The 13,606-nt window shown below is 48.1% G+C and overlaps 1 protein-coding gene across 1 annotated transcript; it reads left to right on the top strand.

Moving 5' to 3' along the window:
* Window positions 1-251: 251 nt before the first annotated feature.
* LOC135389381 (uncharacterized) lies at window positions 252-3,350 on the top strand. Its single transcript, XM_064619437.1, has 2 exons — window positions 252-2,719; window positions 3,035-3,350. The coding sequence occupies exons 1-2, from the start codon at window positions 252-254 to the stop codon at window positions 3,348-3,350; spliced, it is 2,784 nt and encodes a 927-aa protein (XP_064475507.1).
* Window positions 3,351-13,606: the final 10,256 nt, after the last annotated feature.

The following is a 13,606-nucleotide window of genomic DNA, read 5'->3' as shown; positions in this document are numbered from 1 at the left end:
TGAGAAGCCAGTTCGACCAAACGGAGGTGACACTCGAAGCTATCGAGATTCCGTTCGTCTGCAGGGACATGGCACAGATTCCGACCCAGTGTTCGTTGGTCGCGCAGCTAAGGGAGTGCGGAATGGACATCGCCGACAGAGTCATGTTTCCAAGCGTTCCTTGAGAGACAGGACTATCGGTGCTCATCGGCTCAGACCAGCTTTGGAAGATCGTAAAAGGGAACGTGCAACACGACCAAAACAACAGTGCGATGGCTGCCATCAACACCTCGTTGGGATGGACTTTTCAGGGGCCCACCAAAACCAGGAGCTCGGTATCCGAGCAGAGCGACACCCTGATTTGCGTTCTACGCACTGCCGTCGAAATCGAGGACGACACATCATTGGCATTGCGACGTTTCTGGGACCTGGAGCATCTGGGAATTACTGATAACCTGACACCAGACCAAGATGACCAAGCACTCATGGAGCGCTTTGAAGGCTCGATCGAGTTCCAGGACGGGCGCTATCGAGTGAATCTACCCTTTAAACAACAACCCAGGGTAGACCTACCGAGCAACAGAGGGGTAGCGCTCGAACGCATGAAGCGCATGAGCACGAGACTGGCGCGAGGCCCAGAGATGCTCGCCAGGTACGATGAAGCCATCCGGACGTACCTAGAGGAGGGACACGCTGAGAAGGTTAAATCAGCGTCTGATGAGGCAGACACAGGACAGGTGTATTACATGCCCCACCGGCCTGTGATTCGGGAGTCTTCAGCCACCACTAAGCTGCGCGTCGTTTTCGATGCATCGTCGCACGCTAGCGGTGCACCTTCTCTGAACGACTGCCTCGAGAAGGGACCAAAAATGGTGCCTGACCTTGTCCGGCTTCTCTTGAGGTTCCGACTGCACAGAATTGCCATAACAGCGGACGTCCGGAAGGCATTCCTGCAGATTGGCATAAAGGAAGAGGACAGAGACTTTCTTCGTTTCCTATGGTTTTCTACACCGCCAACCCCTGGCCACGAGATGCCTCCTGTGGAAGAATGGAGAATGACTGCTGTACCTTTTGGGACGGCAGCGAGTCCGTTTCTACTGGCGGCAACCCTCTCCCATCATCTCAGACTTATGAAGGAGGAATTCCCTGAGACTGCGACAGTGCTAGAGAGCTCCATGTATGTTGATGACATGATTACCGGAGCTGCAACATTGGAGGAAGCGCTGCGCATCTGTTCTGAATCAACTGATATTTTCAAAAGGGCAGGGATGGAACTGGGCAAATGGGCGTCTAGCTCTAAGGCACTAAACGATGTGTTTGAGGAACATACCGCAAAAAACGTGACCCGCGCACTGGGAACAAGTGCTGAAACAAAGGTGCTTGGAGTCGTATGGAAGAGAGAAGACGACGTGTTCAAGTTCGACACTTCTGCCATCGTTGAGTTCCTCACGAGTCGAAAGAACACGAAGCGATTTTTGCTCCAAGCAACGGCTAGAATATTTGACCCTTTGGCATTTCTCTCTCCATTCGTGATCCGCGTGAAGATAATGTTTCAAAAGCTCTGGGTACTCGGAATCGATTGGGACTGTGAACTACCCGATGATCTCAGCTCAGAGTGGGACACGTGGTGCCAAGATATTCCGAAGCTGAGCCTGCTACATACGCAGCGGTGTCTCATTCCTATCAGCGAGCAGACTCGGTACACTGTCCAGCTTCACGTTTTCACCGATGCCAGTCCGCACGCGTACGGAGCTGCTGTGTACCTGCGAGTGCGGACTGAGACTGGACAAGTGCACGTGAACCTCATGCTTGCGAAGGCACGAGTAGCACCCATCAAACGTCTCACGTTGCCACGACTTGAATTAATGGGGGCCCTGATTGGAGCTAGGCTACTCAGCTACGCGGCACGTATTCTCCACGCGCCTGCAGCTGAATATCACATGTGGACGGACTCCACAATAGCGCTTAGCTGGATCCGATCGTCTGCGAACGGATGGAAGCCATTTGTGAGCAATAGGGTTACTGAAATCCAAGGCATCACCGATCCAGCGAGGTGGAGACATTGTCCCGGCCACTGCAATCCGGCCGACTTGGTAACAAGAGGCATCACAGCTGAAATCTGTGTTTCGAGCTCGTTGTGGTGGAGAGGACCGGAATGGCTGCAGCGAGAAGAGGTATGCTGGCCGGAGCCTTACGTTCACACGGCCCCTGACGACAGAGCACCGAACGTTGTCGATGAAGAACGAGCGGGAGCGTCCTCACCACCACCTTATCTTATATTGGGTGTGGCAGATACTGAAGGCCGTCTACTGCAACTTGAGCGCTTCAGCAAGCTATCAAGGGTATTGAGAGTGACCGCATGGGTCATGAGGTTTGTGGCGAAATGCCGCCGAACTGAGGACACACCGACCGGACCACTCACCACCGAAGAAATAAGAGCAGCGGAGACGTACTGGATACGTCGCACGCAAGATGAACAATACCAACCGGAAATTCACGCACTCAGTAAGCAGCGCTCAGTTAGTCCTGAATCAGAGCTGTTCCAGATCAACCCCTTCCTCGACGACCGGGGAATGTTGCGAGTGACAGGACGACTCCAACAAGGACAGTTGGAACCAGCAGTTCGGCACCCCATCATTCTACCTCCACGACATGGCTTCACGGAGCTCGTGGTTCAGAGCGCACACTGTCGCATTTTGCACGGAGGAGTGTTGGAAACTATGACTGAGCTAAGAGAAATGTATTGGATACCTAGGTGCCGACAAGTTGTGAAACAGAGAGTGAGGAGATGTACAGTCTGCTGCAGATACAAACTGAAGCCAGCGACGGCTCCCACGGCTCCTTTACCCGGTGAGCGAATCACACGCACACATCCCTTTGCCGTCGTGGGCATTGATTTCGCGGGACCTTTGTATGTGAAGACAGCCGTCGGAGACGCAAAGAGCTATATCGCTTTATTTACATGCGCGGTAACTCGGGCTGTGCATCTTGAAATTGTATCCAGCTTATCGACGACGAACTTTCTATTGGCGTTCCGGCGTTTTGCGCCCTGAAGGGGCCTGCCAGAACTGATCTACTCGGACAATGCTTTGACTTTTCGACGAGCGGCTAAGGACATCAGAGGTCTATGGGAGCATATAAACAGCGCCGCAGTCAGAGACTTCTGCTCCACCCACAACATCAGGTGGAGGTTCATCGTTGAACGCGCCGCCTGGTGGGGCGGATTTTGGGAAAGGATGGTACGGACGGTAAAGGGTTGCCTTCGAAAGACACTGGGAAAGGCCCGGCTTGGATACGAAGCACTAGAAACCGTCCTCCATGAAGTGGAAGCCGCTTGTCAACTCGCGACCACTGACGACCCTAACGTCTGACGTTGACGAGATAGAGCCGCTCACACCGGCTCATTTCCTTATCGGAAGGAGGATGACAGCGCTGCCACCCTTAACATACCGCACATCACCAGCCGCGGACGCAAAAGATTTGACCCGCCGACTAGCACACCGACAGCAAATTGTAAATCACTATTGGAAAAGGTGGCTCCGTGAATACTTGCTACAACTGAGGTCCGCACACTACGGCAGACAGAAACTATCTACCAGTTTGAACGTAGGAGATGTTGTAATCATTCATGAAGATAGGGCTCCTAAACTGAACTGGAAAATGGGGAGAATTCTTGAACTTTACCGTGGAAGAGACAATAAAATAAGGTCCTGCAAGTTAGAACTGCCGCACGGCCAACACCTAAAGAGGGCAGTGCAACACATTTATCCTCTCGAAATGAGCTAAGCTCATCCGGGGGGAGGATGTTGAAGATCCGAACCGGGAGAGACAAACTCCAGACACACAGGGCAGTGGTTCCGCCAGCAGAGGTCACTTCTTCCCCCCAACACCGTTACTGCGCGGGGTGTTTATGGGCCAAGTCTCCGTTTGCGCGCATCTGTGTTTTGGAGAAAGGTCCGGATCGGGTTTCCTTTGGGGAATTTGGTGTTCTGTGTGTGACTGGCGATAGAGACAGAGACGGTTGTACCTCGCTACCGAGCAGACGCTCGAATTATAGTTCTTTCGTTTTTTCCCATGCATTATGTATCTGAGTCTACATGGTAGCATTAAATGTTGAGTGTTAGACAGAGTACTGTTTTATTAAGCAGCTACAACAGCATTCGGCATTCCTTCACATTTCCCTAAAAAGGAGGTCACAAAGTCTCTGGCCGCGTCTGAGGGCTAAAGCCTTACATTGGTCTTGGTCGCAGGCGCTCTGACGTTCGGATAACAGGCTATAATGAACAACCTTTTGTGTGTGAATCGTTTGCTGCACTTGCGCTGGCAGGCATGACATGTGAACTGCACTTTTTCATCGAATGTAATCGTCTTCTGCACGGCTGCCGTTCAAAACAAGGAAGGCAAGCATCTCCGTGGCTACGAGGTTTCTGCTGACGGTTATGTGGGCCTCTAGCGATTCACCGCAACGTTGTATTGGTTGTATCGTCGTCACGAATGGAAAGTGTCTGGTGGATGCCTGGCGTTGCAATTATATTTACGTCAGTTGCAGTTATACTTACGTGTTGGCAATCTGATATCAAAGCGAGCGAGAGAGAGAGAGAGAGATTGTGGTTTTAATGGCACAAAGGCAACAAAGGCCATAGTGCGCCAAAACTACGGTGAGTGTGAGAGATGCTTATGGGAGAGATGATGTGAGAGTGTGTGGTAGTTAAAAGCTATCTACAGGTATGAGCGATGAGATGGACCAGGATAAGAAAGAGAGGAGGGTGAACAGGCTAACGTGCTTGGCGGACGATTACAAGTGAGTATCTACAAGTGTGAGCGATGAGGTGATCCAGGATGAGATATTTACATGAGGAGTTCGGTGATAACAAAGCAAGTGCGTTGTGGAGTGCGACTGTGATATTTGGAAGCTATCCCCCTTTGTTGCTAGATTTGTTTGCACGGATTATCGTACAAGACTGGGTAGTGTGATGTTTTATTTTACTGTGTTTCAACTCGACTGACTCGTGTTCTTCGTTATCATTGCTATTATTATTCAAAGCAGCTTCGCGCTTTCAAGCGACTCTGATTTACTCTGCATTTCGTGGTCTACAGACGGGACGGGCTGGCTGTATTCCCTTTCGTCGAAGGACTTCTTGTTTGCCTAAGAATATGTTTCACGCAAGGACTTGTGTTTTATGAGGTATTCAATGCTGAGCACGTCGTAAATCTGAAGAGTTAGCATTAACAACAACCATGCTTACAGAAACTCAACTGCAGCGTATTCTACACATCGTATTTATTTGTGAGAACTGTTTGTTCTTTAATAAATTTATTGTTCAACCAGGTTTCCAATACTATTAATACGTCCATAACCCCGAGACTGAGGGCCAGAAACTGAAGACACCAGCTCGCCTGCTTCGTTGCCAACTTATACTAATTGTGTTACATAAGCTTGAAGTCACCAGTTGATGTACCTGATGATAATTAGTGGTTTCATGGCGCAACGACAACGAGGATCATAATGCGCCAAGACTCTGTTGAAGTTTAAACGACATTTAACTTAAAAATAAGCTGATTAGTTTAAAACAGGGTTAACAAATTCAGAGGGTGTGAAACACATAAAAGTGGGGAAATAAGACACTACAATTCGTTGATGATGCCTATATTCCTTAAAAACTGAACGATGTTATCAAAAGGAATGAGGGCCTCATCCCCCAGCAATAGGGCTGGGTGAAGAGGCAAAGAGTATTTATATAACTGAGTGAAGTAGTTTTGGCGATGTTGTTCGAGAGCTGGGCAGCTAATGAGTATATGTACAACTGTAAGGTTTCTTCCACAGTGTTCACACTGGGATGCATCTTCTCCCCGTAGCAAATGTCCATGTGTTAGGTAAGTGTGTCCCAGCCTTAAGCGGCTTGAGAATACTTCCTGTAGTCTGTTCTGAAACTGCAGTTCCACTCTACCTATGTGTGGCTTCACAGTGTGTAATTTGTTACTGCTTTGTTCTTTCCAAACATCTTGCCATTTTACATTAATAATCTTTTTTAGATCTCGCAACAAATCATCATACGGTGTGTCAAAGGGTGTGATGTCATTGCCGTGGGCGGCTGCCGCCTCGGGGTCGGCCCTCTCGTTGCCGCTTATACCGACGTGATTAGGAACCCAGCAAAGTGTCAAACTGTACCCTTTTTCTTGTATAACAGCTGCCAGGTACCTAGCACGTCTCACTAATAGATTCTTGCACGGTTGTGGGCTACATATGGCACGTACAGAGCTCAGGGAGTCTGTGTAGATGACTGATGATGATATACGTGTCTGTAAAATATGATCAAGAACGACAACCATAACGTACATCTCTGCACTGAAAATCGACAATACATTGTTCTAGCGGTGTGATTTTGTGCATGTGCCGCTTATCATCGCGCATCTTACTCCTATGTTGGTCTTCGAAGCATCAGTGTATATTTCAACATGATCACCAAGGCTTTCTCTAAGATGCTCAAATTCATGCCGTATTTCTTCAACAGCATTTTCTCGTTTATTGAACTTAGTTAGTGAAATATTGTATTGTGGTGCCGGCTGCCAAGGAGAAATCATCTTGCTAGACTCTAAGGAAGAGTGGACGTAATGTGTAAAACCAAAGTATTCAATATCTCGTTCAAGCCGAATGCTAAAAGATGGTATAGCTTTGGGCTTGTTTGTGAAAAACTGCTTGAAACGAGTGCCCTTTACACATGGCAATGTAGGATGTTGAGGGTAACCTCTAATCCTTAAACCATACGATGTTCCAAGATAAGAACGCCGTCTTTGTAAAGACCATTCATTCGATTCAACGTACAGGCTCTCTATCGGACTGGTCCTGAAGGCTCCAAGCACCAACCGTAATCCTAGGTGGTGCACAGAGTCCAATGCCTTCAAAACTGAAGGGCGTGCTGATCCATAAACGAAACCTGCATAGTTTAACTTCACACGAACCGTGGAGGTGTATATACGATGGTCTGCACCCCATGAGTTATGTGATAAGATTTTAAGTATGTTGGAAGCTTGAAGACAGCTTTTGAAGCTTTTGAAGCTTGAAGATAGCTTTTAGATTCTTTATGTAGGACAAGAAAGTGAGCTTTCTGTCAAATATGACACCGAGAAACCTGTGTTCCTCATTAACAGTCATGCTGTGACCATTTATAGAAAGTGCAGGGTTTGGAAAAAGTCCTCTTCTCCTGGAAAATGGGACACAGACTGTTTTTTCCACGGAAAAATTAAATCCGTTCTGGTCAGCCCATTTAACGAGATTGTTTATTGTGAGCTGCAGCTGCCTCTCACATGTGCTCAAGTTTGCTGATGAGTACGAAATCTGAACATCATCGACATACAAGCAGTGCGATATAGATGGAGGGATAGCACTAGCAATAGAATTCATTTTCATTATAAAGAGAGTGACACTCAGTACGGAGCCCTGGGGAACTCCATTCTCTTGAACAAATAATTGCGACAGAGTTGTTCCTAGTCGAACTCTGAAAGTTCTCCCTTTAAGAAAATCAATGACACACCGAAGGAGTCGCCCACGTATGCCAACACTGTGAAGATCCCGAACAATACCATACCGCCAGGCAGTATCGTATGCCTTTTCGAGATAAAAAAACACTGAAATACAGTGATTTCCCCTGACAAAGGCTTCTCGAATTGTGGTTTCGAGGCGGATAAGGTGATCAGTTGTTGAGCATCCTGCACGGAATCCACACTGGTATTTACAAAGACAGTTATTCACCTCAAGGAAGTATACCAGCCGATTATTAACCATCCTTTCGAAAGTCTTTCCCAAACCGCTAGTGAGAGCGATGGGCCTCTAGCTGGTTGGATTTGAAGAATCTTTGCCAGGCTTCAGCAGTGGAATGACTGTTGCTGTCTTCCATGCCATTGGCATCTGCCCCTTATCCCAGACTTTGTTGAAAAGTTCTAGTAAACATTCTTTGGATTCCTCTGATAGGTGGGTGATCATGGGGTACGTCACGTCGTCTGGGCCAGGAGCGCTGACCTTCACTGAGGCCAATGCTCGCCGGAGCTCTACCATAGTGAATGGCTGGTTGTATGTGTCATTTTCGCCACCCACGGTTGAAATCGCTTGTTTTTCAGCACGATTCTTTACAGAGAGGAAATTTCTGTTGTAATGAGCAGAACTGGACACACTTTGGAAATGTTGACCTAGGAGATCAGCCTGTTCTTTTAAACTCTGGCAGGGGACTCCATTAACACGAAGAAAAGGAACAGAGAAACTCTGGTAGTCTCCTTTAATTTTCCGGAGTCTGTCCCATACTTTCTTTGACGGTGTTCTATATGTCAGAGAAGAAACGAAATTGCACCAAGAATACTTTTTTGCTTGTTTTCGCGTCCATCTCGCTTTGGCACGTCCTCTTTCGAATGCAAGGAGGTTATGTGGTGTTGGGTATCTACGAAAGATACCCCATGCACGATTTTGTTCCTTTCTCGTCTTCGCGCATTCGTCAGTCCACCAAGGTTTTGCACGCTTGGGGAGCTGACCTGATGTCTGTGGAATGGATTTGTGAGCAGCATCTATGATCATACTGGTAAGGACACTGTTTGCTTCTTCAATGGACATATCTTCAAAACATGACAAATGGAGGTTGGCTTTCATTCGAAACTCACCCCAATTAGCCTGAGATAATTTCCATCGTTATGGTCGTGTTGAAAGCAGGTTCGCAACACCACGAAATTTTAGGATGACAGGAAAGTGGTCACTTCCCCTTTGGTTCTCCTGGACTGTCCAGTCAAAACAATCGAAGAGGGAGGGACTGCACAGTGAAATGTCTAGACAAGAGAAGCTTTGTGTTGCAGAGTTGATGTATGTAGGCTGTCCTGTGTTAAGCAGGCAAACAGGCCTTGACATCAAAACTCTCTCTAACATTTTCCCTCGGCCATCCAGCCTTGTACTGCCCCACAAATGATTGTGAGCGTTTAGATCCCCAAGTATCATGAATGGCGGAGGAAGCTGGTCACAAAGATGTTCAAAGTATTTTTGTTCAATTGAAATTGAAGGTGGAAGGTACAGTGAGCATAATGTAATCACCCTGTCGAGGCATATTTGTACAGCCACGGCTTCCAAGTCTGTGACAAGAGGAAAGGGGGTTGCAGGTATGGACTGTGGGACAATGACAGCGACACCTCCAGATGCGCGGATGCTGTCTGTGCGGTCTTTTCTAAATACATTATGTCGACGAAAAGGATTTACACTGTTCTCATGTAGATATGTTTCCTGTAAGCAACAGCAAACTGCCTTTTGTTCTTCTAAGAGATCATTAGTGTCATCGAGGTTGGAAAAGAGACCTCGACAATTTCATTGTATTATATTACCTAGACCCATGAGAAGGAAGACAGAGAGGAGAAGGAGCAATATCTTAATCGTGCCTTGGATGCAGGTTCATACCCCTATGGACTGTGTGTACATGAATCTCTTATTCAAGGAGGGGTATTCTTGGTGGAGGTAATTTCTGCATGTCTTTTGTTCTGCTGCCCCTACCTCGACCAGATGTTTTCTCTCTCTTTTCTTTGCCCTGAGAGAGAACACCTGGCAAACTGGATGACGATTTCTGGGATAGGCAGTCATCGTCATCCAATTCCATGTTTTGTGACATGGTCTGGGATGGCTCCGGCATGGTTCCGTCCCAGACTGAGATTGTGCCATCAACATCACTGGAAACTGTGGCTATCTCCTTGCTGCTTGCCTGGCAAGCCAGGGTGCTCCCAGGAGACGTAGGAGCAGGAAGAGACACACTCGTGTCTCCACCTTTCTGCTGGGGAGTTTGGGGTGGACACCCAGAAGTCTGGGTCTCTACAGATTTCCTCAGTGGTGCGACTCCCCTGCGCGCCGCCTCGGAGAAAGTGCCTTTATTAGCAAACTCTGCTTGTGCTTTTGCTGCTTTATATGGTATGTTCTGTTCTGCTTTGATGCGAAGTATTTCTTTTTCTGCTTTCCACCGGGGACAAGATCTTGAGTATAGTGGGTGGTCACCTTTGCAGTTTGCGCAACGCACCGTGTTCTCATGTGATTCTGGTGTGTGACCATTGCCTGAACATTTTGGACATGTTTCCTGTCCACGGCAGACCTGTGATCCATGCCTGAAACGTTGACACTTGAAGCAACGCCGCGGGTTAGGAACGTAGGGTCGCACGTGGCAGTTCAGGTAACCTGCTTTGATGGTTACCTTTTGACGCTGATCATGTTTTTTGGAGTGTACTGAATCCATACAAGGAAAAGAGTGATTCGGTGCACAGGTGTGTCGCCCACCATGGAGCCCAACCAAGGGAGCGTGCCCGGCACGCTAACACTTTCCTCTGCAATATACCCTAGTGCAGTTTCAGAAGGGTGAAAGAACTGCCCAAGGTTGACCCTTGCCGCCAAAGAAGGTGAAAAGAGAAAGAGAGAAGGGAGGAGAGAAGATCAAGAGAAAGCAATGAAAAGTGAGATGGCGACTATCTGAATAGTTCTGGCCGGGCCTTCCAGGACCACCCGTCTATGGGAAGCAGGGGCCAAAGCAGTGTGTTGTTTTCCCGGAGGGGCCCCGAAGGGTCCAAACCAACCTCCGAGTCCACTCAACTGCCAGGATCCCCCATTCCCCAGACACGGGAAAGCCACGCACAGCCATACGTGGGGGTCTCCCTCCTGCGGCGACCCAATCGTCAGTGCAGGAGGGGGCTACTGCGGCTGCTGCCGGGCGATGGGGGCGCCAAGTTCCCGACGCCGGGAGTTGATGTACCTGAAATGAAGCAAAAAGTCCCAGTAGTCACGTAAGATGCCCTATATTTTGTAATTAAAAGAAACGAGAAGTAATTGGTACTATTTCAAATAAACTGCTTTTTGGTCTTCTGGCAGAAATCTGCCTTCTTTGTAAAAGAACTGTTCAGTTTGCCACCTGGACAGAGTCCTCAGCTGTGTAGGCTCCACCTAGGATGTGGGCCCACTTGTATATGATTCGGGTTTTTTATGGCGCATGAGCAACTAAGGCTCCACTTGTATATGCGTCAAGGATGAGGGCACTAGGCTCAAACAGCTGAAATGCCGGCATTTAGTTCGAATAGTACCATAACTAAAGTACGTAAGACCTAATAACTGAAACATTTACATATACACATTATCTGCTACACATGCATAATTTTCATGCATACGCAAAGACAGGATATATCCTGGTTAGCACTGTCACACAGCTGCATTGGCACCAACGTTACCAGCAAATAAAGGCTGAAGTAGCTGCACAGGATGCCCAGAGCATGTTGAACTGGTTGAACACAACAGAGCACCACTGGTATGGTAATGGTTGGTGAGGTTATTTTTGGTAATGTAAAACAACTGTAGAGTTGTAGCAGGAACAAAATCTCCTGAGGACATAGTGCACCAAACTTCAGTTTATTTATTTTAGAGGTGAACTGTAGAGCACTTACTGGAGTTCTGGCATGTTACACATGGGCCGCCCTGGTGTGAGAGAAGAAAATGAATAACACACTATGTAACTCCAGTTCCGGTCAATCTAAATGGACGTAGTAATCCACCTGAGTAATGATTATAAGATAAGGAACAAAAGTGTGCGCCTCTTAAAAGCATCCTAGCTTATCCAGGCGTAAACAAGAAAATGCCCCCCTCAATATCATATTTGATGATATATGATGAAGCAAACTGAAATCAAATAATAAAAAAAAGAACTTATGAACAACACACAGAGCCCGAATGGTAGGCAAGACAATGCTGCAAACAGGAATCTGGAAGGAGTCTGCACAACAATGGTTTGCTCTGAATAGTCGGTTGCAGTGATCATGCTCTCTCACTTCTGGGGTTTCAGGCTCCGCTGAGGAACTTACCTGTAAACATGAACATGAAAGCAGATGAGTGAAGAGAAAAGAATCGATACATATGTTCAGCATATTACATAAATATTCTGTTAAAGTATGGTTACCAAGATCATGCTAAACGAAGTCTGTTTTTATCAACAGTGACTGATGGAGAGAATGGTTTTGCATCGCCTCGACTGGTGGTTTGAAAAACAACGTTCCCTCAAGAAATGACTGGATTTTGTCGCCACCGAAGCTCCATGGATCCAGTTCTCGACCTAGTCTCTACAGTCCAACATGCTCGTGCCTATCGGCGGATCGTCCTATCGGTTTTCCTCGACATCAAGCGCGCATATGATACATATGCACGCCTTGCGCTCGTTTGGGATATCCGGTCGGCTCTTCATCTGGCTACAAGAGTGTCTCACGGACCGAACTGTTGCTGTCCGTACGTCCCAAGGCCAAAGCGCTCAGCATCCTGTTCATCAAGGAGTCCCCCAGGGAATTATTCTCAGTCTGACACTCTTTAATGTGGTGATGGCCGGCCTACAATCAGTAATTCCTCGCAAAGTGTCGTTTTCCGTGTATGCAGATGACGTCGCCCTTTGGACAGTAGGAAAATCACGCCCAGCCATACAGTGCCGCCTGCAGCTAGCTTTAAATAATGTACTCACGCACTTTGGGATGGACCTTTCACCCGAAAAGTGCGTCTAGCTCCCTTTCACGCGCAAAGCTATGACCAATTTCCCTCTTTCGGTTGGTGCCAAGAAGCTTTGAGCCGGTATGCTTCCACCGCTTCCTTGGCGTGGTACTCGACTCGGACTTGCGCTGGGCTCGCCACATTAAACACCTTGAAACTGAAGTGCAGCGATGGCTCCCCGCAATTCAACATCTTTCTTGCTCAGGATGGGGCTATGATCAGCGTTCCCTCATCGCAGTTCACGCGGCGTTGGTGAGGGCGACTGTGCTTTACAGCCTTCCTATTCTGCACAGGATATCAACATCATCATTAAATACCCTTCGGTCCCTGTTTGCTCGAAGCCTTCGTCGCTGCCTCGGAGTTCCAAGCATGACTGAAACACGGCAAGTACTGGCTGAAGCTGGTGAACATGCGGTTGAGGTTCTACGTGAACGTGAAACAGCTCGGCACTTCCTACGTTTGCGTGCTCACATTCCCCGTCACCCGCTCCACAGGAAAATTCGATACCGCCCTGAAAGCGACTTCTATTGAGTAGCGCAGAGGACACGCCGGACTCTCACTGGCTTCATAGCTAAGGACATTATACCGCCGGAAGCCCCCTGGTCTCTGCCGGTACCGTCGACTTTCGTAAGCCTTCCGAACCTTCTGGTTGATTGATCGATTGGGTTTTTTTGGCGCAAAAGCGACAAAGGCCATCTGAAGCTTCTGGAAAGAAGAGATCCGGTCCCCACTCAAGTCCTCTGAGCCCACTTTCTACGTTTACGGCAGCATATACAGATGGCGCATCCCGCAACAACACGTCGGCCTCAGCATTCGTCATACCATCCGAAGGCGCAGAGCAAGGACGACGCCTTTCACATCCAACCTCCTCAACAGCTGCGGAACTCTGTGCCATCCTTTTCTTTCTACAACACATCGCTGATTTTACCCCGCGGGAATAGGCAGTCTTCACAGACTCCAAATCAACACTTCAAGCTATTGAAAATTCCGGCATACGAGGCCCATCCGCATCCCTAGTCACAGATGTGTTAATGGCTTAACACACTGTCTACGCAGCAGGCCACAGGCTAATTCTCCTGTGGGTTCCAGCCCATTGTGGTGTCGTGG

The sequence above is a fragment of the Ornithodoros turicata genome, chromosome 3 (genome assembly GCF_037126465.1).
Source record: "Ornithodoros turicata isolate Travis chromosome 3, ASM3712646v1, whole genome shotgun sequence".
NCBI classification, from domain to species: domain Eukaryota; kingdom Metazoa; phylum Arthropoda; class Arachnida; order Ixodida; family Argasidae; genus Ornithodoros; species Ornithodoros turicata.
The sequence above is the reverse complement of the archived record's forward strand: the minus strand, read 5'-3'. Positions and strand labels throughout refer to the sequence as shown.

What these genes read in the sequence shown, in the direction of transcription:
- LOC135389381 (XM_064619437.1), top strand. Translation starts at nt 252, where the DNA reads ATGGCTGCCATCAACACCTCGTTGGGATGGACTTTTCAGGGGCCCACC. An exon ending in ATGACTGAGCTAAGAGAAAT is followed by an intron (nt 2,720 to 3,034) that starts GTATTGGATACC and finishes TGCGCCCTGAAG; the next exon opens with GGGCCTGCCAGAACTGATCT.